General features: G+C 39.7%; 2 protein-coding genes across 14 annotated transcripts in view; one reads left to right on the top strand and one right to left on the bottom strand.

Moving 5' to 3' along the window:
• Positions 1–19,280, bottom strand: part of TGFBR3 (transforming growth factor beta receptor 3) — a 110,956-nt gene extending 91,676 nt beyond the window's left edge. The window contains exons 1-2 of one of the 3 annotated variants that reach the window (XM_064664746.1): positions 19,088–19,280; positions 6,432–6,607 (exon numbers count right to left, since the gene is read on the bottom strand). In XM_064664746.1, the coding sequence (XP_064520816.1) occupies positions 6,432–6,492 (61 nt within the window). In that variant the 5' untranslated portion in view covers positions 6,493–6,607; positions 19,088–19,280. Of the gene's footprint in view, positions 1–6,431; positions 6,608–18,831; positions 18,936–19,087 lie in introns of those variants that run through there. The other 2 variants (XM_064664744.1, XM_064664745.1) reach the window with 2 other exon arrangements.
• A 139-nt stretch (positions 19,281–19,419) lies between these two features.
• The window catches only part of BRDT (bromodomain testis associated), a 50,940-nt gene continuing 43,486 nt past the window's right edge, over positions 19,420–26,873 (top strand). For 9 of the 11 annotated variants that reach the window (XM_064664740.1, XM_064664738.1, XM_064664736.1 and 6 more), the window contains exons 1-2: positions 19,421–19,751; positions 24,463–24,536. The gene's annotated coding sequence lies outside the window, so the exon portion shown is untranslated. Of the gene's footprint in view, positions 19,752–24,462; positions 24,537–26,873 lie in introns of all 11 variants that reach the window. The other 2 variants (XM_064664743.1, XM_064664741.1) reach the window with 2 other exon arrangements.

Raw genomic sequence — 26,873 nt, 5'->3', positions numbered from 1 at the left:
TCATTAGCTACAGAGGATGAAATTATTTCTCTTCTTTGAAGGAATACATCTGACCCCTATATTCTCTCTACACTATAACATAACCAGTAGTAAAATAACAGCATTGATTCATGCAAATATATTTCAGTGGAAGAAGCTTATAAAAGAAAAACACTTGCAGAAACTCAATACAATTTTCATGTGAAAACAGCAACTGTTTTTCTAATAGCAGATGCTCTGTTTTTTCTTGAGACACCCCAGAATCACATTTGGGAATGCTGTGTTTGGGGTGCTACAGCCCTTAAAGTCCAATCTTTAGTTAACTAAATATGCCCTTTTCACTTTCTTATTAATTAAAGGGATCAAAAGTTCATGTTATTTTTAAGATAGATTACAGATGGAGAACCTAAGAAAGAGTTAATAAAGGCCTGCAATACAGAAAGGATATTAAAAGATCTACAAGCAAAATCCCAATTCCCAATTCCCTTCAGAAAACAAAAGAATTATTTTTAGCAAAGTATTTATAAAATAATTATGTGATGCTTAGAATTTGTTAAAGACGAGTTTCTCTTTCAAAAAAACTTCAATAAATTTCCTTAGAAAGACAAGGATTAATGCCATTCCCCATTCTGTGCCATAAAATTTTCCGCAAAATTACTTTTCATCAGTTGAGTACTTCCCCCCAGAGACCCTCAGCAATGCTGCCATTTGCCTGCATCTACGCAATTCCAGTACTGCATTGTGGGCCTCATATTCTTAGGATTCCTTTGGCATCACCCAGAGTCAGTTTTAATCAAAGAACCAGACATTCATGTTTAGTGATAAATGCTCTGGTTCAGCAAACACTTCAACATACATTCAGTTGTTTTGCTAAATCAGGACCCACAACCCCACATCCTACTGTTCCACATGGGCCACATGGGTATAGAATTGTGCAGAATTCTGCTGAAATTCAACTGTTTTTAGCTTGAGAGCCTTGCTGATACAGGAAAAACATAGTCTGCTCAGTTCAAGCCATTCCAAGTCTGTGACACAATTACCTCTTTGAAAATACATAACCTTTCTCTGTATCCTGACTCTTTAAATTCTTCAGAATTTTTGCGTGGGTTTGGAAGAAAAAAAAATACTATTTACGCACAAACCACACAGAAATGGCACAGGATTTGATTCAACTGAGTTGGCTGGAAGACAGACAGAAGGCCAGATTAAAAACATAATTTACAGAGGAATAGATCACCAAACAGCAGTGCTGGAGAAACATTAAGTCCGGGGACCCACAGATTTAGTCTAGCTCTCCAGTTTTGATCAATCTTTGTATTTAAATTGCTCAATTAAAAACATTATTTGCTCTTCAGAACTTATTACTTCTTTCTGTGTGAAATGAAGATTAACTATCTTTTTTTATGTATATTTTGACATCTCAAAGTTACCTCAGCAAGCTCACTGATATGAAGTTAGGAATTCATCATTTGGTTCCCTATCAGATGAACAATCTGATATTAAGATGCTTCAAATCACCATCAGGGTGCTGAAAGAATATTTAAAAAATAGAACAATTTCCACCTTAAAAGCTAGTCAGGGGTTCCTAAACAGTACTTCTCAGAACTGAGAGCACATTAGCCTCTCCTGAAAAGAGCATGACCATTCCCTTGCACCCTCTGCAGGGGGGCTCCCAGCCTTTCCCACATGGAGCATGGCAGTGGCAGATGGCACAGCACGAACCAGCCCTCTGCTCCTCTAATTCTCCTCTGAGATTGCAAGTCTTCAAATGTTCCAAATCCTGGTTAATCTCATCCTCTAAAGTCTGGCTATGCAGACCATAAAGGGATACCGGTGGGTGGTTTTACAAGGGAGGCAGAAATCAGCTGATTATGAGAAAGAGGTAAAAGGAAAGAGAGGTACAGAGTCAAACCTGTATCCATGCAGAAGCTGAACCAGCCTGTGCTTTACTTCAGTCCTAAAAATTCAAGAGCCAACCTCTGTCCCTTGGTTCTCATCCTCTAAACAAAATTTAAACAAAAAAACTCCACGGATCTGGCAACAAATACTTTGGAGAAAAAAATAAAAATTACAATTTAATTACATCTGGGAAATACCCAGCAAACACTGTTTAAAGTAGAAGGAAATTTGTGTGAGTGACTTAATTGGTATTAATTTCATTTTTTTAATATGAAATTTTTAAAATTTCTACTTCCAGTGGAAGGCTTTTCTGTTATGCTTTGAATGATTTTATATTGCTTTTTGAAACACAGTGTTCAAGGTCAGGGGAAGTTCGTCTTTAAAAAAAAGATGTCATGACAAGGTCTGTTTCTTCCTGTTGTTACACTTATTAACATGGCACCCATCACCACCATATCTGGGGGGCACAGATCCAAAAGATACATCTTACAAGTGAACAGTCTTATTGAAAATGAAGCACACGTGCTCTGACCAATGTGAGATTACTTATAAGAACAAGTACGTAAAAAGAAAGGAAAAAAAAGCTAGGATAACAATACAGTAGAGAACCAGGGAGTAAAGAGCTGTTGAAAGAAAACCATAGAGACAGACCTAATGCGAGCAGATAAACCAGTCAGTAAGATCAGTATTACAGAAAATGGGTAAATTCTTCAATATATCCAATTCTTACAGGCTCTTAAGACATCAGCCTGATCACAACCATGAAACTCTGTCACAAGGGGAGAGGTGTCTACAAGGCAAGCACAGGCAATACCCAATGTCAGGGGGGTTGAAGAAAAGTGAACATAACTACATGGGCAAATTCTGACTGGTTTCAGATGCCATGGCTGCACTGCTTTGTCAGCAGCAGGAATGAGTTGCACCACCAGAGGATCTAGCCCAGAAGGCTGGAACGAGACCTTTGGCCAGTGTAGATCCACAGGCTACATCACCCTTCTGTCCTCTTTCCAGTTGAATAGTAATGCAGGAAAGAAAAAAGAAAAATAGAAGTTCAAGTTAAAAACTGTTCCCATTCCTTCATGGAAGAACCTGTCCTGTTGAAGGTTTGGCCCTCAGGGCCTAGGGTAGATACATGTTTCAGCTGTCCTCTAAGACATCAAGACATGCATCGTGCACCCAACTGCACAAATTTGCCAGCAAGTAAAATAAATATGTTTCAGCCTTTGATTTAAGCTACATTAGGAGAGCATGTTTTTGCTCCAAGATTAAAAAGCCAGACTTGCTTATGAGGTTATCCAAGGCTGTAGTGTGTACAGTTCTGAGTGTTTTTGTGTGGAGTTCCTACTGTAGGTTGCCAGACCTTAATTTAAGCCCACTTCAAAAACATAATTCCTTCACTGAGGCAGATAGTTTGCCAGCAGTTCTTCTCTCCATCCTGCCTTGGACTATTCACGAAGAAAAATCTCACAGTAATCAAGGTTTTCTTTGTAATCTTTTTCTGTTATATTGAAGCTGTATAAATACAAGCTTACAAGAAATCTGTATATAAGATAAAAGCTAATCAGATTCAGATTAGCATTTAGCTACATACATCCAGGCAGTATGAGGAGGTAGAAAAACAAATATTATTTGAATATTTATACAGACCACTTTCAATGCAGTTAGTGAGGTGTACTTTTCAAGTATTAGCACGAAAAACATGCAGATCTGTGGCTCAGCTTTGAATATCCATGTCTGTGCATCATGTCTTAAAACTCCAGGGTTTTGGGGTTTTTTTGATATATATTTAATAGATTAGTACCTTAAAAAGCAAGAATAGAAAGAAATAAACTAAATACAGATTCTGTCTAGAAGCTCACCTATATCTGAAAAGATAAGAATGCTGAAGATATTGTAAAGTCAGCAAAAAACCCCAAGACAATTGCAGCAGAGCCAGTGTAGGACTGGCAAACAAAAGAAAGGTGTGCTTTCCTGCAGCAGCCTCACTTCTTCAGAAAAAAAAAAGTAAGCTGGAAAAAGGCTTAATATACAAAAATCAATACCCTAGGGAGGTGGCATGCTGCCCCCTGCCTCCCCCAGGCTTCACCACAAGCACGCAGGGATTTTATTTATACTTCCTAGCTTTATTTAGACTTCTAGTTTTATTTATACTAGTACATTAATGGTTCAAGACTGAAAGAGCACGGGTTCTGTACACTGGTAATTAAGAGCCAAGCTTGATCATCACTCTGACCACTGCTCATGGGCCCCTGCCACAGCTTTTTCCACACAACCCATTGCTTGCTCCCACCCGTGTTTCACCTATAGCCACAAACTTCCTGCATTTAAAGTATAACTGTTTGCATTAATAGGACTCAACAAAGTTCCAAAAGCTCTACCTAAATAACCTTCAGCTGTCCTTCCTCAGTTTTAATTACATTTGCCTGACATCTCTCTCTCTCTCTCCTCTTCATTGAAGTCCCTCAGTTCTTTATTGCTCTTATCTTACTGCACTCCTTATACACTGTAAAGGACACTAACTAGATGTTCTCGTTAAGAACTTATTGAAAACATAAAAAGCATGGAGGAAAACCAAAACCCACAGGACAGGCACAGCCAAAACCCACAATGACAGAGCTTTCCCACCTTCCCCTAACCAACTGCGACCCTTTCTACTCCCTTCACCTATGTTCTTCCCATGCAGACAGCAGGAAGAATCAGTCTCCAAGAAAAAAATAATTTGAAACTAGCTCTGCTCCACACAGGGTGCTGGACTAGATTTCCAGAGGTCCCTTTCAGCCAAAATAATTCTGTAACTCTACTTATGAATAAGCATTTGATCAAATCCAAGGCTTTATAAGAGTTTGTTTCAAGAATAGTTGCCAGAGGAAAACACAGAATTGGGGAGTAAAAAAAAAAAAAAAAACCACAATAAATTTCAAGACAGATACGTTAAGGTTTCTGAACACTGAAAAACTTTCTAATAGTAGTACCGTGTTTGATAACACTTAATGTGTTTTAATTAAAGCATAAAGAGGTAAGCTGACTTGTTAGGCAAGCAATTTCCTCAGCAGCAAAACAGAATTGTGGTTGTAATAAATTAAAAAAGCTTTTATTTTTCTACACCGGCACTTCCTTTTAAAGGAGATTTTTACACATCTATAATGATTCAGATTTGCTCCAAGTAATGGCTCTTCTCAGCCAAGACCAGCATCCAAGTCCTTGGCTCCAGCCACAGACACACTCAGACACGCCCTGAGAGTTCATCTGTAAGGAAGCTATTGCAAAATGTTACCATCACGTACTGCTAAACAATCGAAGTTACTAATGTTGGATGGATGCCCTTAGGAGGTCAAACCCAGAGAAAGTCCCACAAGGCTTGAGGGCTTGAAACAACAGTTTTCCACGCTGATGATGAAAGGAAGCCAAATTGTAACACATTTAATTGCTCAGCCCTGTCTCTTCCAAGGCTGGTCATCTTTTCCACAGTGAGGACATCTCAGATTTAAGCAAGCCATCTGTCCACTGTGCACTTTTCCCACTATCTCATTTTGACTGACTGTGTATCCACTTGGCATCTTCTCCAATGACCCACACTGTATGCAAGCCGGAAACATAAGAGGCTTCCCCTTGCAACCACAGAAAGAACTCTGACAAACAAACATACTGAGAAGAATCACTTCAGCACTTGAAGAAACTGCAGTATAAACTAGGTACTTGAACTCCACAGATCTTTCCTTTCTCCATCACAAGTTATTGCAACATACTGTTTTAAAAAATCCATAGGCCAAAAAGTGTGACAGGAGAAATCCCCACAAACAGCAATGCATATTCCTAACTACAAGACCTCCAGCAACACTGACAACTGTTATTAAAAGGTTTTTGCCATCACCACTGACAGTTCACTATAAAACAGATTAGACAACTCTCAGGAATGACCAAGGTGAGGTTTATCCCAACAAGGCAGGAAGGATGGATGGACTGAGTGACCTATTATGAACTTTTCTGGGATTTTGTCAGACATTTCTTTTTATGAAGTCAAATAATTGTGACTTAATTCCAGATTATAGGTCTTGAAGCTGGAATGGAGCTGGTAAACCCTTTCAGCTCAGCTCTGTAGAGAGACTCTAGCTCAACTTCACTAGCACAACCCTGCACCTAGGGTAATAAAATCTAGCCTCTTGACAGAGCAAATAGTTCATCATGCTGGCACAGCTACCCTGCTTCCTCTCCCAAAGGCTTCCATAGCAACCCTACCCTACATCCATGCACCATGCAGTTCTCTTTCTTTAAATAAATAGGTAAATAACCTAAATGACTTACATTACTACTGCAGTTCTTAAATTATTTTAAGGGTGAACACAGGTGCAAAAAACCATTCTTATAGGAACAGCATTGTTTCTCACATCATATATGATGCAGTTATAATCACAATAGTTTTATGTAAAACCTAGATATAAACATAAACTTTAGCTGACCTACATTTTTCCAGCATGAAAAAGTATTTTTGATAAACAATTCTGAAGCTGTACAATAGGTTACATTGAATGCATAATTTACATAATACCACCTACCTGCAGCTGCAAAGCACAAAACCATCAAAGCAAACACTGAAGTCACACAACTTGAAGACATTTTTGCAAATGCTGTATCTTCTCAAATCAATTCCCTTTGTAGCTCTTCATGTAGATTTGCTTTCTTTGAAATTTGTGGTGTGCTTTGAAATCAAATCCTCCGGACTTTTGATTGCCTACAGAAAGAAGTAAAAATACATATTAATATAAATACAACTTACAGAAATGTTACGAGACATTTAAAATTGTCTCTCTTGTAAGAAGGAAACAGAATTCTTTCTTAAAGGGGAGTGCATTTTATATTGCCAGATACCCAGGTGCCAATAGCCTACTATTCCTCCTGTATTTCAGCACTTCTTTGCAGCTGTTGCTCTCTCATTTTATACACTGTGCAAGTTATGATCTAATTGGAAGTGAAACCCCAGAGTCCCTTCTGTCAACTAATACCGAAGTCCTGTTGAAGCCTGCCAATGGTACTTACACCCTCAGACATGTTTATTTTAAGTAATCAGACTTTCTCTGGGATGTAAAAATATTTGTTTGGTTATTTATCTGCTGGTACCTTTATTATAGCATGGAGAAATGTTTCACATATGCTCTAGCTGATTTATGGGTAACTCAATAAATTTAACTCATCATTTCTCAGTACGACAAATTCTGAAAACTCTTCAATGCCACTTGACACTAAATATAAATACAAAGCTGTTCAGAATCTTTATTTTAAGAGATTTCAGGACACGATATACCAGGTCAGTTAAACAACTTTATTGTGCTATACAAAAAAATGACAGTACAGCTGACGCCTGCAAGGCTTAAAAACACTGGAAATTCTGGACCTAGAATTTCACACTGTAGATTTTTAAGAGAAAACACCAGATCCACAGTATCTTCTTCCACTTTTTTTTTTTTTAACGTATTCTCAGTCATCTAAATATCTAGAATAAGACTACCTATCAAGAAGGTAAGGCACCAGAATGTTGGTATTGTGTTCAGTCAAATAAAAAAATCTTATCTACTTTATTTCACTGCCAGCCTTCTGGAGCAGAAGATGACAGATGGTGCCTTGGCAACCACTAACACTCACCATAAAGCAACACAAGCAACTACAAACCGCCATCACAGCTCTAGGTGATAGGAAAATGCTGAGTCAGGACTAAAAGCATCGAAACTGTGGCAACATGAATAGCATATAAAAGATTCTTGCTGACATTAAAATGGAATGAAGTACAAAGACAAAAGGCTGGGCTCCATTATACAGCGTGTGCCGCATTGCGCACCATCAAAGTCTGCACAACGAAAACCTGCACCTAGACCTGCACTCCCAGGGCTACGAGGAAAACACCAGGAACTCCTCTGCAGCATTTCTCCATGGGTTTATTCAGCAGGGACATTACTTAGATCATGCTCCCATCAGCAGAAACCTCTCATTCTTCAGCAACATTTTAAGGCACAGAGTTGTGCAGAAATAGTGAACACAGGGAAAGAATGGGAGAGAAAGCAATGCTGCTCAGAATCCCATTCTGGCCTGACCACCTAAATGTGTTAAAATGTCAAGTTTCAATTCAACTTTGATTTGGGAACGATAATTTAAAAGGGAAAGAGAATACATACACATTTCCATCGGTATGAGTGATTTGATTCCTACTGAATCCACTGACCAGTAACATTTACAAGGTATAACTCAGAGTAGGCAGTATATGAAAATTCAGAAGAACTTTCTGAAGACTGAGCTCACTTGCTTGAAGATGTGCACTCACAAACTTAAAAAGGAGGGCAGATATCAAGCCATGTGAAAAGGTGACAAACTGACAGTGAGTCTCATGACTTTAGGATGACTGATATCCAAGCAGTCAGCTACACAGCTGCAACCCAAGTCAAAAGATAGACGAAATTGCTACCAATAACTCACTTAAGAATAAACCTATTAAGGAGGCAATTTGTCAGTATTTTGCAAAATCTGATCATCCTCACCTGTGACAGGACTCAGCTACAAAGCTACTACTAACTGACCATCTGACTATACCAAAGAGAAACAAATTTAAAAATAAAAAAAAAGGTGTGAAAAATTCAGTTGTGGTGCAAAATCTCCTGGATTTTGCTTCAATATGAAACCTGCTGTCACTAAAAGAATACGTGAAACCTGCGAAATAGGAAAAGCTGAGGCAGTCCACAAAATAGGGAAACATTTCCTTTGAAATAAGATAAGAAAGCTGTGCAAAGGGATAAGGAACCTAAACTATTTATCCAAGAAGTAAACACAACTGCTAGTCAACTTGAGATTAAAAAGAAATTTCCGAGAGAATCATCTTTTCCTTTGGGGTATATCTGCATGGCTATTTTTGTAACTGAGATCACAAAAGGGCATATTAAAAGTATAACCAAAAAATCCCAATGAGGAAGAGGAAGAGAAGACAACATCAGAGCTTTGGGTTTACTAAACAATGTTTTCATGCTTTATACTACCAGCTACAAGGAAGGCTGGTAAAAGAAGACATCTGCAGCCAGAGCCATAGAAGACTAAGAGGCGCTGTTTGCTGGGGCCATTTTCACTGAAGTTTGCTGTTGTAAAGGCCACTAGTCCTGGTAAAAGCAATGGTCCAAAAAACACAAAGAGCCTGTTTCGTTGAGAAATATCAGTTTGCAGATGCAATGGGGAAGGAGCACTGCTGGGGACATAGGAAGAATCTTACTACCACTAGATTTTATTAGGTTAAAAGGAAGACTGGGGGAATGGAAAAGGGGAAAACACATTATGAAGTACATGAGGACAAGTAGGGAAGACAGCATGAGGTTTTAATTTGGTTTAAATGAGGAGCCTCTGATGTCCATGAGAATTTTGATGCATAAAGCTTAGCTAGAAAACAGTGAAAAGCATGATGCTTTGGGAGGACACCAAAATGCGCTGAATAGAAGAACAGATAACATTGTTATGCTAAGCTAGAGGACAAAAGATGCTCCTTAACTCAGTGGTATTTATAGGAATCTGCATTTGTTAGAGCCAGCAGCAGTAAGCACAAAACACAGATCACTTGAGTACACTACTGTATCTCTCTGCCTTTCACTAATCAAAATAATTTTTTTCATAAAAATCTGCTACTCATCCTCAGAATCCCAGCCTTCTGTGGATTTTTTAAAGCTATTCTTTGAACTAAAACGTCACCTTCAATACTACAACATGACCAAAGAATTCACAGGTGAGAAGCATGCTGCTTACTCTTAAAAAAGCAGTTTTCCCTAGGGACATCCCAGCCCTCACTGACACGCACTCTCAGGCCATAAGGCTCTGAGGTCTATGGATGGCTTGTTACTAAGAAATCACATTCTGCACTGCTCTGACACCAGTAGAAATGTATCCACCCCCACACCTGCCTACTGCTCTCCAAAAAGGGGATGAGACTCTGCTCTAAAGTGCTTGAAGAACTACAAATGAAAATGACCCATTGTACACCCTAGGATTAAGCTCTGTCTTCAGGACATTTAAGCACTTTCCTACTCAGCCTATTTCTGTATTTCTGGCCAAGTACCTATTACACATTATTCTTCTTGAAATCAGTGCCACATTTATTGTTGAATTAGAATCTTTTTGTTTTATTTTCCCCTTTTATTTCTGTTCCTCTAACCCTCTTCCCCAGTCATCACCATCTGTTTCATTAATCAGCACCTATCTTTCCCATACAAATTCTTCCCTTGCCTTAACTCTATCCTCCTCCTTGTCCAACCTTTTCCTTTACTGCCTGAAGAACAACTTCCACTTCCTCTCCTCCTTATCTACCTGGACTCTGGTAGTTCCCTCCTCCCATGCCTGGTGCCAGAGGCAGCACAGATCTCTAAAACACTGCTAACAAACACTTCTCTACCAAAGCCAGCCAAAAATCCTCCTCTAAGTCACATCACAAGTCCCAACAAAGTGAATGGGGATACTTGAGTGAAGCCAGCAGGATCTGTCCCTTTGTGTTGTTTTGCCATAGCAACACGAACCCAAGATTCTAGGCCATCCAAGGCCGCCTTCACAGCCAAAGCTTTTTCACTTTCTGTTTGCTTGTTTTACGCATGGCAACCATTTAACTTATTTAACCAGGTTTTTTTCCCATTTGTCCCAGTTGGTTCCCTATGTGAATGCAATGAATACATGCACTCCATGTGTAAGTAAAAAAGCCAATCATTTGTAATCAAGTACAGTCAAGCTCAAGAAAAAAACCAACACAAATGGTTAGCTATACAAGCAGTTCTATAAACTTACAAACAGAACAGTTCTTGAAAGAGTTTATTTAATAACCCTACTCCTATTAAATATGCATTTTTGCAGATTTCTTTTTTATTAGATGACATTTATCCTCTGTCAATTCTCTGTGATTTGCACACATACAGGTCAGAAAGATGACTAACAGAATTAGCAAATATTCATGTGGAATTAAAAATATGTACTTTTTTAATGCCTATGTTCAAGGCGTATACACGAAGTTCCACATTCAGAACTCAAAACAGTAACTTATTCATAAACTATTAAGGGGACAGATTCTGGTTTAGAAACAACAAAGTGGTTTCGTTTTCAGGGAATATATGAATAGTAATAAAACTAAAAATCCTGACATATCAAAAGCCCAGGGAAAAAGTAACTCTGATGTCCTGCAGTTCACATGCTGCTGTGCTTGTAATGGGACATTTCAACAAGTCACAGTTAAAGGCTATGGGAACTGGATAAGTGCCAAGGGAAGATGCTTTATGCCATTTAGCAATTGTGCCCCTCTACTCCATGTGACTTTTGTTTTAACATTTTGTTTATTTATTTTCTTATTAATGTATTACAATGTAGCCTGTCAAATTACAGGAAGCCCCAAAATATGCACAAATGAGTCCATAAAAGATGTAAAACCATTCTACCTTTTTAGTAATGGTTTGCTGAGGTTGGTTTTGCTACCTGATACATATTTTGCCCACAGTTGGCAAGAAGATCCAGTTTGGAAGAGGGTGTCTATTCTCAGTATCATTTCACAACCAACTTTCCCTTCAGCTTCACAATTTATTTTTTTTTTATCACCTGACTTCATTACTGTGAGTTTAGATGACACCAGACACTGGAAGTTTCAGCTGAATAACAATTGCACAACACAGCACAAAAGTAAGAGACAGTTTGCAGAAACAGGACAAAAATTAGTCTGCTATATGTTCTCAGGACTCCCCTTCCCCCCAACACAGTGAGGTATGCAGCTGAATCTTCCTAGGCTGAGGGGCAAGGTTCTGCTTACCAAGTGTAAACAAGAGAATAGTCTCTTACAGGATCAGGATGCAGGAGGGTTCAATAGGTGGAAGGGAAGGAAGTGCCTTCGGGAGTCTTTTAGTGGAAGGAGTATCCAAGACTCTTCCACAAGGAGTAGACTGGAACAGATTGCTTTTTGACAGCAGCAGAAATTCCTAGAGGTTACTGAACCTCTACAGAAGGGAGCACAGACAGCACTTCAGACAGAGTTTAACAAGACCAACACCCTACATACAAACTCAGTACCAAATCAGAACTTTTCTACCTTAACGTAGAGCCCTCAGGCACATCCTACATAGAACATCACTAACAGGAGTGGAGAAAACAAGATGCTGGATGCTGCACAATTCTTGTACTATAATGGCTCAAGCCATTATACTGTAATGGCTCAAGCAATCTGCCATCTACTGCCAGCTTCTGCCATGTTATTTTCTGTCCAACTCACAAGTAGTCTATTCTTTCACAAGCAAAAAAGTCATGACAGTACCCCAATATGGCCACAGCAGTGACCCTGTAACACCCACCTAGAAAGACAACTACTTTAAGCATTCTGCTTCCATCTTCTAGTTAAAAGATGGATGAAAAAATCTCACTGCTCCTACAGGGAATACCAGCAGCACAATTATATGCCATCCTCCTGATATACATTCAGATAGCAGAAGAAGAAAAAAACAGAGATGCCTAGAAACATACATACATAAACACATGGCAACCCAAGAAATGTCAGATGTACATTTAAATAAAACTCAGATTCCCACCAAACCCAATTAACCAGTACTATCTCACCACAATTAACAGAGAAACCAGGCTCACATTTTTTAAATGGGACTTGCTGATTCTGAAAAGTTTACCCCAAAACAAAAGAGTGCACTAGAAACAGGAATCTTCAGGCTTAGCAAGATCATCATAAATTGCATGACAAAAAAGTCTCTACAACCTTTCCTTCTCACAGTTAAATTTCTCTGGACTAATTACTTACTTTTCTATGGTTTCTAGTTGGAAACAGAATAGGTTTCCTGGCACTGGGCTATCTTACTCTTCACGAACACAGTAGCAGCCAACAACCTCACAGAAATTTCATTTATCTTAAGTTTTACTTGGCTCAGTTTCTAATTGCACACCTAAACTAAACAGATAACAGCTCTAATGCACCTATCAAGACAGATATAACCCTAGGGAAGGTACCTCTGTAGAACTGAAGCCACAGCAGTATGTAAAGTTACCAACAACTCAGCAAGGCTTCTTCCACTCCGAGTAAAAGGTTTCAGCATATTACTCTGTCAATGAATGCTTCACACTGTTATTTTTTTCAAGACTGAACTCCAAAACCTTAGAACTGCATCTAGAAATATTCTGCTTGGGACCTTCCTACCAGGAAAAAAACCCTAAATCAATCACTGGTGGTTTTAAAATCTTGAAATTATATCTACACATTTAGAAGAGTAGTTTTGAAACCATAACCTAATAAATACCAAAAATTGTCTAGGTTAATTGTGAGAAACCTACAGAGAGTAATGATGAAAAGCAAGACTACAGCATTAACCATAAATTTGCTATATAAGGATGCAACCCTCTTTGGGAAGGGAAAAACAAACAAAAAATAAGTGGTTAGCAAATAAGTGAACAGGATTGAAAATCAGTGCTTCCCACTATACAGGAATTGGATAAGGTGATACAAGCCAGCCCTCCTCACTGCCATGGGCCATAAGATACTACAGGATGTAAATTAACAAGTTAGAATATTAACTGCTAGGTATTTTAAAGTTAATTGCATGCATTATCAAAACCACATTTTGGAAAAAAAGCCAAATGAACAAAACAGAACAACAAAAGAAGAATTTTGGTCTCTAAGGCATACTCTAGTAGGCAGTTAGATCAATAGATTATTTCTTAAAGTTGTTAAACAAGAATGCAAGATAAACACATTTGTCAAAAGTTCAGTGTTACCCACTAAACTTTCAGATGCTCATCTTACAGATAGGAAACTTCTCCCACACAAATAGGGAAGACCTTAAAATGCCACACAGTTAAAAGAATGAGTCAAAAGGAGTTTCCCTTTGTGTAGGGGTAATCTACCCTCTCCCTAACTGTCTGTTATATAACTGGTATAATTCAATTCGTTGGGCAGAAAAACATGTTCAGGTTAGGGCAAAACCTTTTTTCATAAAAATTATTATTTACAAGCACTTCAATGAGCATTTGTTTCAGTCAAGATATGCATCACTATCACATTCCACTCAGAATGGAGATACACTCCCATAAAATTTTTACCATTCAGAATTTCCTTTAATCATTTTACATTAAGTGTACAATCAAAGACTGCAAAAATCTTTGAGCACAAGTATAGGGAGAGGGAAAGCCGGAATAAATTCCTATACTCTGAAAAACAATCTGTGCATCTTGTATGCCACTACATCTCATCACTGGAGTGAACCAAACCACCAGATCCCCAGGTATTCAGAAACACTGATCACTTGTAAGGAGAAATCCCTTGCTGGAGGGAGGAACTAATCCATCACAGAACAGGAGCTGTACATACTGGGGGAGTGACTTGGTCCATTAATGCAACAGCCTCAAAACAAGAAAAGGTCCATCTTTTCAAATTCCACAACAGCTGTTTTGTAATTCAAATCATTGTCAAAACAATGTATTGCATTGGTGACAACACACTACTATAGTTCTTAGTCATGCTCTGGTCAAATGCAGCTACAGTCTAACAAATTACTTGTATAAATCTAAGACAAAAGAGGACATATTGGTCTTCAATTCACCTCCAGCTTCCTGGCAAAGAAATATACACAAATTCAGCAGATTTATACTATACAATAAGCTCACGGGATACTTTGGGATTTTTTTTATTGTTCCTCACACACACAATAAACCTCACTGATTTCCAACAGAAAATTACTGTGCTGACAAAGGAAATCAGAAAATAAGTGAATTGCCATTATTCTTCAGAATCATTAACAACACCTTATGTATCACAGACCCTACTGCCTTCTGTGCAGAAAAACAACCTACACACAGTAGCTCTATAATTAACCTGTTTCAGACCCATGACCTCTAGATAAGCTATTCTCCTGCAACCTAAACAGGTCTCTTGCAAGGTCACAACTGAAATTATTTAAAAGAGGGATCCTTTCCAGCTGACTCCCAAAATATTACAATGTGTTGCAACAGGAAAGGAAAAAGAAAAAAATCTGAACTTGGCCAACTAGTGTACTGAAATTAGGCAGACTATTAAAGAGAAGTGATAAACATAATGGAATTAAATTTGTTAATTATAAAGAGGTATAGCCCATTTTAAAGTACTACTCACAGAATGAAGACGGAATAATTATTTTCATATTTTCCTAAAATAACCCCATTTATTTCATTATAGATACGTCAGAAACTTATCTATCTTCCCAGGTATAATCATTTTTAAGCAGTACAAGTCAACAATACTACATTTACAATGCAATATATAAAATGTTCTCTGCTGAACTGGACAAATCTGACTAATCAAGGTCACAAAGTAAGTTCTTTTGAAAAAAAATTATTTTGTGATACTGGAAATTAAAAAATATGGACTATAAACTGAAGTGGCAGCTTTAAAGTCCCTCCTTCATTGATTTTCAGAGATATGTAAATCTGTTTCATTTTGGCTACCACAGGGTTAATTGTTGCTGTAATAGCACAAGAAATGCTGCTCTGTTGGATGACTGCCAGCACATAAAAATGTGAATCCACAGTTATGGATAAAGCAATTCCAATTGCACTACTTCTTTGCTAGTACATTTTTATGGCAAAACATGCTTCTATTCATGAAGTGGCTAGAAACTAGCATACCGCTGTTAATCACCACAAATATTACTGCTATAGAAGTAATGCCTATTTATAATGCACAAATATTTTGTGGATCTAGATCAAAAGTAATGCGACTGCAAAGATATTTGCAATCTGTATCCCACAGAGTATTTTCTGAGATTCACATAAATTGCCCAAGACTTGGTAACTCATGTCTTAAATGTTAACAGAATATTATTGGAGGTATCAAACAAAAGAACTGTAAGATATATCAGGCAAAGCTTTACTGTTATTTTCAAATAACATGAAAACAGAAATCTCACTTTGAGATGCTGAAGTGTGTAATTTGTAAAGTCAGAGAAACACCTGGGGAGAAAGTTTTTTTACTCCATGAAAGCAACGGAGGAGGGAGATTATCAATGGAATTTAACATACACTGTTTTGTACCTTCAGCAGCTGGCAACAACCCATAATGCCCTTAAGAGAAGAATGCATGGCCACTGGAATACACATATACCTGGTCACTGAAACAGTGGGAAGAAAACTCATATTCATTTCATACTTCAGTATGCAGTCAGTGCCATTCCAGAACCAGAGGAGCTTACATCTCTTCCTTTAAACCTGACCTGGGACTGTCAGTTCAGCTGAACTACATTTTGTCTCCACTTGCTCTAACACCTAATGCTGGGAGAATATACAACTGCTATCACTCACAAGCAGCAAATTGGCTACTCCGTGAAAAATGCTCCCTGGCATGTTTTTATCCCACCATCAATAAAAGATGGCTTAACACCAAGTATTAGCAGCAAGATATCTCACATTTACAGAAGGGTGAGAGTCCATTCCCCAGCTTCTACTGGGGAATAGCTGACATGATGCAAATTCCCATACTTCACTTAGCATTCAGCCATCTGTATGCATATCCATACCTTATGTTTGCCATTGGGCTGCATCCGACTTCACAGACCAGAAAGCAATATGGCTTGATGCAAGTCATCCACAAAACCTTCTCTGGCAACAGCCTTTACATCAGTATTCCTGGTACAAAATACTTAACCAATCATTACACCAACACAAATCCAAAAGGAAAATCATTATTGATCTGTGCTGAGAGCGTCAGTTGACCTTTACAAAAATAAGCTATTAATGACTTCTTAAAACGTAAGAGAGTATCTAAAAATATTTTCTCTTATGGAAACCCTAAATACTAGAAATAGTTTCTTGTGAGAATACAACTTCTTTGCAACTCAACTTTAACTCTCAGGATGTCTATATACAATCATAAATGTGACATTGTAGCAGTTTCACTGTGAAAATATTTTGTCTAGTTCGTTATCTAAAACTTACGGGATTACTCAAAATATCATTCCTTAGGTTTAATTACTTCACTTCAAACATCTTCAAAGAGAAATTTCTCTCAAATAAACCTCTAATGTTTTTGCAAGTCCAGTTATGGCTAATATGACAAAAAAAAAAAATCCATTCAGAAGAGTGGGAGACAGGCCTGCTAGAGAAAATTAATAAATAAGATTTCAAAAATTATGTGTTTATTGCAATGCATGAGGGAAGTCTAAGTAAATTGACATTCATTTTTTAAAGAAATACTATCACAAGTAGAGGCCCAAAGTTTTAACAAATTGCAACTGTGGTAGGAAGAGAGACTTTATAGACAGAAAGTTTTGTGTTCCCCCTGCTGGTTTAGCAATTGACTCCAAACATGGTTCCTGAGGTAGGCATCAAGATGCTGGGGTATGAAAAGATGTTTTGCAGGCCAGGAAAAAAAACCTTGAAGCTTACTTCTTAAAAGAATTCAGATCCATGGTGGATATCATTTACACATTGACCAGGTGAGGCTCTGGACACACAAAATGTGCATCAGTATCAACAACCAAACGAGACCTCCCCAGAGACAGAAAGCATGGCAGGAGAGAAAAATTTGAAGTGTCACTTTAAAGTTAACAAGGTTGGACTGCAGCAAACAATTGGGGGAAGCAAGTTTCAGAGTAAAGGACTCTTCACTGAAGGAAGCCAACGACCTGCCCCCCGTTCAACACTCGTCCCTCCCTTCCTCCCCCAGCTGAGCACCAGCTGCAGCAGTTGGTGTCGGCCCAGGTCTGAGTCGAGGAGCAGCTCCTCCTCAGCTGGAACTCAAGCCCTGTAAGCTTTCATGGGTTAAACTGGAGCTCTTCAAACGAATAAGCATCTTCCAATTAACATTTTACTAACACTCTTGCTGGGAACACTTTAACAGGACACCAGTACAGTGCTAATTAAAACCCAGCTACCAATTCATGTCGTGCCTGGCATTCATGGAGAAAAACATGGACTGTAAGAGAAATAAAGTAATCTTAGAAAGAAGTGATAAATAAATAGATTTTGTCTTAGGAAGATGTTTCATTTACATGTACAGGTTTAAAGTCTTCCACATACGAGACTACAATAGTATGAGTCCTCCAGGTCACTGTAAGACAAATCTAATTGGTCCTACAATTAATGAGCAGGCAGCTCTGTCACTCTGGGTTTTCTCCCCAGTGGGGGTCTAATACCAGCCTGTTCAATCTCATCAAAAAGAAAAAAAAAAAAAGTAAATAAAAACTTAGTTTGGTATAAATACAGATCCAACCAGAAAAACTTTTTCTTAGAACAAAATCATGGCACTTGTTCATCCAAGTGTCTAACAGGTTACAAACCCTATCAGGAGGTCTCTAAAAACTGAACTGTCCTGATGATACTACATATGAGAAGAAAATAATAAACGATAGCAAGTAAATTTTAACAGCTACAGCTTAACAAAACTGAGATGAGTAGATTTATACCTGGTTACATCCACAGCAAGTGGAAAAGGTGTAACTACACATGCAGCTACACCTAAAGTCCTTTCTTTTGAAAAGAAGTATCACCTCCTGTGCTGTTTGATGCCAATAACAGTGATTTCAGAATATTAAGTGCACCTGAATCTGAGTAAAGTTCATATTTAAAAACTCACTTAATTTACATATAACTTTATTGGCACATTCTTATTATTACTAGGAGAGATGAACTGAGAAGGCTGCAGTGAATTGACTCCAGTACATTCCCTGCAAAACATGCAACAGAAAATCCCACAGGTCAACAGCTCCTCAGTGAAATGGCAATGACGGGACATGTATTATCCTCACACAAAACTCTCACTCTGCTCGTACACCGCGGAGTTCCCACCTGGCCTCCAGGATGACACGAGGACCCCGCACACACCGGCGTGAGCATCCGCACAGGGCTTCGCTCGGTGCCCGCAACTCGCCCAGCACGTTCCAGCCAGCCAGGCACGGTGACTGTCGCCGGGACACCTGTAGTTTCCCCCCACCAGCCGCTCACCTCCCGGCTCGCTCCTCAGTTCCCACCCGGAGCCCGCGGTTCGCACGGTCCGGCCGGGAGCGCCGCTCCCAGCGCCGCTCCCCGCACCCGCGCGGGCTCCGACCGGCCCGGGCAGCTCCCGCACCCCGCGCCCGGCAGCTCCGCGGGGGCCCCCGGGACCGTCCCGCTCAGCCCGCCAGGCTGACACCCCGGGAGGCGCCCGCCCCAGCGGACGGGGCACCCCCGCGGGACGCCCGGCCCGAGCCGCCGCACCCACCTGGCGGCAGGTCCGTCCACGCCGCGTCCCGCGGGGCAGGCGCGGGGCAGGCGCGGGGCAGGCGCGCAGCAGCGCGGCTACGCCATGGGCAGCGCCGGCCGGGATGGGAGCGGACGGGAACGCAGCCCTCTCGAGGCTGCCCAGCGCCGGCCACTGCTGCCCGGCCCGCGGTGCGCGGAGGGGGCGCGAGGAGGCGGGTGCGGGAGAGGCGCGTGCCCGCCCAGCCGGCCCCCGGCCCGGCCCCCAGCCCGGCAGTAACCCCGGCGGGGCGGGCGGGGCCGCCATTGGGCGCGGGGCGGGGCCGGCGCCGTGACGGCCGCGCCCGCCTCCGCCGCCCTCGCGCAGCGAGCGCGCGCCTCGGTCCCCGCGCGGCCCGTCCCGCACCGTCCGTCCCCGAGGCCGTGAGGAAGGTCCCGGTGCCACACGCGCGGCCCGGCCGTGCCGACAGCCGGCGCCCCGAGCAGCCGGAGCACAGCGGCGATAGACCTCGCTCACGCCGCCCCGGGCGGCGGCACCGCGCCCCCGGCCCCCGTCGGCAACGGCTTTAAGTTACCGGCCTGGAAGGCGCGTGAGGCCGCGGGCACCGCGTCCGTAACGGAGCCTGGGCTGCACTCGGCCCCCGGCGTGACCGGCGGTGTGGCGGTGCCCTGCCCTGTGCTCCGAGGTACGTCCCCGCAGCCCCCGGCGGGCCCAGCTCCCACCGGCGGCGGGGGGCGCAGGGACTGAGCGGGGCCCCGCCGTCCCGTCAGCGCGGCCGCCCCGACCAAGGGCAGCCAAAAACACGCACCAGAAGGGATCTTGGCTGACACCACACAGCTGACATCGTATACAGCTAAGGAAATCAGTCCAGATCACTCGAGAGTTATTACTTTATGGTAGAAAATAACAAAGTGCTGTTCGGTGCAGAATGCACTTTGAAGTTGGTCAAAACACCCAGCTGTCAAGACTACTGAGTTGGGGAGCCATGTGTCATTAAGGGAGCTACACCATGGGTGAGGCCTTTCCACCTGTAGCCCCGTTCTAATTTTCTCTTACAGCAAGGATGAGCAGAGAGTTACTTTATGACACAGTCCTGCAAGACCGTTGTGCTCTTGGTACCTACATATCCTTTCAAGGTCATGGTAATAAGAGCAATACTAGCACTTGGCAAACATTAATACGGCAAAACTCCTGTCACAAAATTGAGCCCTAATCCTATTATTATCCAAATAAGCAATTATTCTTGTATAGGGATGGAGACCATGTGGAGATAAAGAGCGGTACAGAGGAGTTTCAGAATGTTTCAACAAAATTTTACTAGTTTAATTGGCTTTCTTGCTAGGAGGGGAGTTGATTTTTTTCATAGTGCTGTTTGACTTCAGCCCCTTTGTCCCCAGATCATGAATGCTGAATTCTTACATCTACCCAGGAGCTGTGTTATGAGTGTTCAGACACAATTTAGCCAAATTTGCAACCCAGATTAATGCCCTGCCACTTAACTTTGATCTGTACTGTTTGGACGAACCTTACTCATAAAGTTCCACTGCACATACCACACATCAGTCAATGGCTGGGTCCCCCAAAGACTAGGTCTCAAAACTTCTACGTTATTTGTATATGAGACCGCTAGCAAGTAAATAACAGGAATTTAGTCTACATTAAATATTTCAGCAAACAGGCTTATAAAATCCGCAGAAACATGTAAAATACAAGTTTGGACTGCTCGTTGGCAGCGGTAAGCCAGCTTACAGAATTTTTCATTTATTTTTAGTGTTTGAAAAGTTGTGCATGTTGGAACATGACATCTCCTCTCTTATCACTCTCGTATGTAGGATGCAAAATCTTTGCAAGAGAGGCCTGGAGGTGGGGGAAGTCCCTTCAAGAATGAAGAAAATTAATATTCTTTAGCAACATATGCATTTCAAGGCATATTTTGTGGCTACTATACTTCCACTAGCTGAAATTCCAACCGCTGATTAAAAATGGGATTGAAATTTAAGCAAACCAATTATTTTTATTTTAATTACTCATTTGGGTCCCAGTCCCACAAAGATTAAATCAAACAGATTAGGTTCACTCAAATAAGCAGCCATGAGAGCTGTTCAAGTGTGTGAAGTCAAATGTGTGCACACAAGTCCTGGCAAAATCAAATTCTTTGTACACAGGTCTGACTCCAGCCAAATTATTTTCACCATTTTCACTGATGTTGATAAGAACTGATTCTTGTTCAAGAGCCAATTCTGTTAGGTATTGACCATAGTTCAGGCTTTACACCACTTCTCCTGGTGTCTGAAAAAGTTCAAGACTTTCTATGACACACTCAACAATGACTTTTAGTTATAAACTAATATGTAACTCAGTTGATGTATATAAAGATCTATATTTGTATATGACAAATTGCCACATTAAAGTACAATTAGGAACATGGGTTGGCTCCCCCAGGAACATAATGATAGACAGTTGGCTTTGGCAATTTTTCTTTGTTTTTACATTTCATGGAAGAATAAACAGAAAACACCTAATTTCTATTAAAACCATGGAAAATTCTTGTAATCTTAACTATAGGGTTCATCTTTGCAGCTGAGGAACACAGTTATATATATAATTTGTATTTTTACTTACTTTTTAAGTATTTCCTGATCTAGTGATTAACTTCAGTCCAGGGCAGGGTTTTTTACTTAGCAGGCATTGGCCCAATCCAGCAATGTAATGTATTATCCTCACTAAGATGTATGAAAGCTGTGACAGTTCACTTTTGCAGGAGGTTTAAATGTTTTCATGGTGCTACATAATTAAGCCTAAGCAAATGTAAAAACTCAAAAAATAGGCACCAAGTAAAAACTATTACCATCACTTGGCAGTTTTAATTTCTTTTTTTTTTCTTTCTTTCCCACAAAATTCAATAGAGATACTTCTGTGGGTAACAAGTACCCGTTTACTATTCTCACGAAATTATAGACCAGCTTCAATTACTAACTTCACATTATAGTCATAGAGCTCTAACCTGCATCGAAGAGTCTGCTGAATTCAGGTCACCCAAGCCAAAAGCAGTATCAATCCTTTAAAATGGCATCCAATCTGAACTAATCCTTCCCAGGGACAGAGGTTATTGATTTGGATACCATTCTATATTCACAGAATCACAGAATATCTGGGGTTGAAAAGGAGAATTAGAGATCACTTGTACTCAAAACCTTAACATACTAAAACCATCATTGCCTGGGTAATTTCCACAGTTTTAAGAACACAGAACCGTCTCTGCCTCTGTAATGATGCAGGACCAGGGCCTTGGGATAACCATGGAGCTGGGGCCTGTGTGCTGTCCTTGGGACAGCACTGAATACACTTCCTGCTAATTAACATATTCTTCTGATGAACCCACTGCCACGAGTATAAGCATGCTTTAAAGAGTTGCTGCAGGATGTAGGCATCTGATGATCACTTACCTATTTATAGAACTATTTAAAAGTATTTTGCCCACTAAAAGAAATGAAGGGTACAACAGCTCTACAAAAAGTTTATTCCCAAATTGACTTGGAGATTCTAATCAAAAGCACAGACTTCTATAAAAGAGCAACTTTGTATGAAAATGTTTTCTTGTCACAAAGTATTTCAAGATCACAGAAATGATTTTCAGACATTAGTAAGGACTAATTCTCACAAAACTCTGTCTGACTCCAGTGTCTAGATTCTTGTCAAGGCTAAAAGATAGTCCCAACCAAAAAAGAACTAAAAAACCAAAATAATAATCAAAGATAGGAAGGACCACACTGTCCTAAGAACTGTTCCTGTTTGCTTTTAAATTTATAGATCATGTTCTACATTAAGGCAATACAAGTTCTGTAATGCTGGATCCAGACAACAGGCCAGCAACTGTGTTCTTGAAATGCTAAAGAAACATTGATAGTTTTGAAAGTCTAGAAAAGAGTAAATATCCTAATTCACTAATTCCAAAAAGGAATGGATCCTGCAAGGATATTTTGTACATAAGACTGGTTTGGAACTGAGATTAAGCACAAGGAGTATGTTCAGATGAGTGCAGTCATTGCCCAGGACATCCACTTTGTCCCTCTCTGAGGTAAAATGCTATTATTTAAAATTAGCTTTCTGTTTTAAGCTGATTTATTTGTGATTTATTGTGCAGCTGAAAGCAGGGAATAGAAAGGTCTAAAAGGCTTCACCATAGGTTGCTAGATATAGGTTGTTATGATGCAGTAACTCTATTGTTATACTCATATGACTCTACCCACACAACCTTTAATATAAAGGTTCACTTAATAAAATTAAGCCATTAAAATCTTCTTAGGAAATAACTCATTAATACAAACTAATGAGGTAAAATTCTACATTCCTTACTGAATGATCCTGCATTCCTTGAACACCTAAAACTTTTGCCAAAGGTAAGTAAATGTTAGTGTTGAACTGTTAGGCTTGTCTACACTTGAATGTTACCTTGGATTAAGGCAGGGAGTGAATTTCAAGTGCACCAGCAAATCTGAGTAATTCCAAAACAGACAAGTCATGTATAGTGCAACCGTGGAAGATACCATGGGGTTTAAACTCAAACCTGATGCTACATATCCAATTCAAATAACACATTCTTACTTTCAGGTTTAAAAAAGGAAGAAAAAAGACAAAATCCTCCAGCATGACTAATCATATCATTTGTGCCTCCCATTCACCCCTGCTTGCCTTGTTTAGGCTCTTCTATACCCAGCACTCCTCTCCTATTGACTCTGATATGCCCCTTACCCTCCTTCCAACATTTTTCTGATAAGATGTTTATAGGCCCTCAACCTACCAAATGCAAACACAACAGACTAGAAGAGGGAGGAAAGAAAGAGAGATTATATGAGAGAAGGGAAAAATCAACAAAAGATCAAACAAGAAAAATGTGAAACTAGCATACCTTTACTGCTCAATCACTTCTTTCTGGCTGGATCCCATTCCTCATATTGCATGTTGTCTGTTTAAAGCCCAATCTGAAGTTTCATCAAATAGCCAGAAGTCAATAGATTACTTTAAACTCTTCAGTTCCAGACAATTCTCTTTATGTTTGATCATTACACACCTAGAACCTTGTCACATAAAAATTATTTAATAACATACACGTGTACTTTCAGATTCAAGACCACATATTAAATAACTCATATTCACCCCTGTAATACTTAAAATATGGAACTATATATATGACTAAAATTGCATATGTTGTTTGCAGGATTGAGTCCCAAACTGCTGTATTCTGTTCTGAACTTTATACTGCATGCTTGTGGTTTCCATACTGTATTATGGGTGAAAAACTTTGTAGCCAAGATGTAAATATCACAGGCTGAAATCTTCTCATGTCTACAATGTCCTAATTACTTTATTAATTTTTATTTCTATAATTTCCATAGGGTGCCAAAAGTTTTACTGAAAATCATCAAGACAAAGGTGCTGCATAGAGAGCTAACAACTTCAATTAGCAAAGGTAAGTGAAAGAAAGGGATGCAACACAAAGAAAAGGAGGCAAGACAAAGTAATTGAGCATTGAAGCTTGACACACTGTTTAGATTATGTGTCTTGGACATTTTCTTTCAGCCCTTTTAATCTTTAGTGGATTTGTTTTTCTCTTTTTCTTCCCTTCCCAATCTGATTTGATTGCAAGGACATGATCCACTGGGTCATGATAAAGAAATAGAAGATTGAAGTACAGCCTGCCTCACAGATTAGGCAGAGCCAAAAATCAAACAGCTAGATAGATATTCACTACCTTTCATAAAGTAAATTTCATCCAGCACAGTAAAAATGCCTGAAATATGACTGCTTAAGCTACATTTCTGTCCCAAGATAAATAGGTTAGCTAGATGTTTAGAATCTAGCTATACATCCCAGCAAAATTTCATGTCAAGTAAACAAAAAAAATCAAACCTAAAAAACCACAGAAAAACCAACCAACCAAAAAACCAGAAGTTGCAAGACCTTATTTTATTAAATAGAGCTACTGTTTTCTTATCAGTCTGTTTGCAAAGAGGTTTGAGGATAAGGAGGTTATGAGATGTTTATAAGGTGATACAGTATGATATTTTTATAGCCCAATTTAGGTAATCACATTTTAAAGCAGAGCCATAAAATGAGTCTCTCTTCAGTATACAGTGTTTCCAAATTTCCTCCCCACAAGAAAAATCACCAATTTAAACCTACTAGTTATATGAATTTAAATACCAATCTGTGGCAAAATTTTTGGATTTGGGAATTACCAAGTAATGTATTGCCCAGGGTCCAATTTATTTCTTGTTTGAACTCCAAAAGTTCAAGGAAGGAATTCTGCACTGCTGCTTTGTGCTCAGGTTTGGCACTGATCCTGGTGAACACAGCAGGAGAACACACCATTATTTTTCTTTTGCAAGAGAAATTACCAATACTACTGCAAAACAAATGGGTAAAAGTGCCTAATTTTATACTTTTCTATGTGATTTAAAGTTTAGATCTAGCTGGAATTATGAATTAATGTAAAAGTTTTTCCTTCATGTATACAGTGCAGCATTAACTATTTCAGAGAACATATTATTTTGCCTTTGTGTATATAGGAATTAGAATCTTTTTGCAAGAGCTAGAGATCTCAATTTCATCCCTCCAAGTGATCTCTAATACATTACATTCCTTATTTTGCTTTAGACTGCTACTGATTCGTGCCTTATGTTGGATATTTGTTTGTTTTTCCCACGTGTTAGTTCATCGTCCCTGAAATTACAATAACACGTGCCAGGGAATGTGACCTATGAGTCTTAACTGTCCTTCATTGAGACTGAGTGGGGATGTAAGGCAAGTGCATACATATATGAAGGGTTTACACTCAAATTTGACACATAATTTGCTGCTGGAAGGCTTTCATATCATAAATCATAAATCATATCATGATTCATAAAGTATCAATTATTTAGTGTAGATGTGTGTGAATTGCTATCAAAATTCAGTCTTTGTTGCCATTTACACATTAAAAAAGCCAAATGCAAGTTTCTTTTTCCTTCAAATATACACAAAAGATAAGAGAGGTCTCAAGTAACGAAAGAGAGGAGGAAAACCAACCCAACCTCCCATCTGCTCCTTAACAAAACCTTGAGAGAAAAGTCTTTTCACTTCTTGGGTCTCTTGATTGAACTAGTGAGCATAGGACTTGTGGAGAAAGGCAATCTTTCAACAGAGAAATCCACACAGATAAGTAGAAAGCAGCTGATCGACACCACCAATCATAGCACATATCTGAAGACAAAAAATGTGAGATACCAGTTCCCAAGCAGTCCAGAGAATATCCAGCTAGCTGTAGTTTCATTAATATTTCTCACTACAGGCCCAAACACAGCTGCTTCTTGTAACCCACCACCATTCCCTGTCTTGCACAATTTAACAAGAATTTTATGTATTTCTGAATTATTTGTTCCACAGAACTGGCAATGTCAAATATGAAGGCGATAATGAGCTGAAGGACATCAGCAAACTGAGTACGTCAGAGCCAGTGCCCCCAGTGTTATCACGTGGAAATTGTTTTAAAGCAGGGCCAGTCCAAGCCCCGCTATATCACAGGGCTGAGAACTTTCTGTACAAAACAGGTTGCTTACATTCGCCACATGTGACCTGTGCATCTGTTGAACCATCTGTATTTTAGCAGACAGGCAACAGAATTACACACTGTTGAAAAACCACAGACAAAAAGAAACAATCAAAGGCAAGTTATGCCGCTAGCAGATATCATAAATATACATATCCAGTAAATTTGCTATTCAGGTCTTTCAAATTTTGCTGCTGCCTGAAGGTTTACTTTTATCTC

The sequence above is a fragment of the Pseudopipra pipra genome, chromosome 9 (assembly GCF_036250125.1).
Source record: "Pseudopipra pipra isolate bDixPip1 chromosome 9, bDixPip1.hap1, whole genome shotgun sequence".
NCBI classification, from domain to species: Eukaryota; Metazoa; Chordata; class Aves; order Passeriformes; family Pipridae; genus Pseudopipra; species Pseudopipra pipra.
Note: the sequence above shows the minus strand (reverse complement) of the source record. Positions and strands in the feature narration are given on the sequence as shown.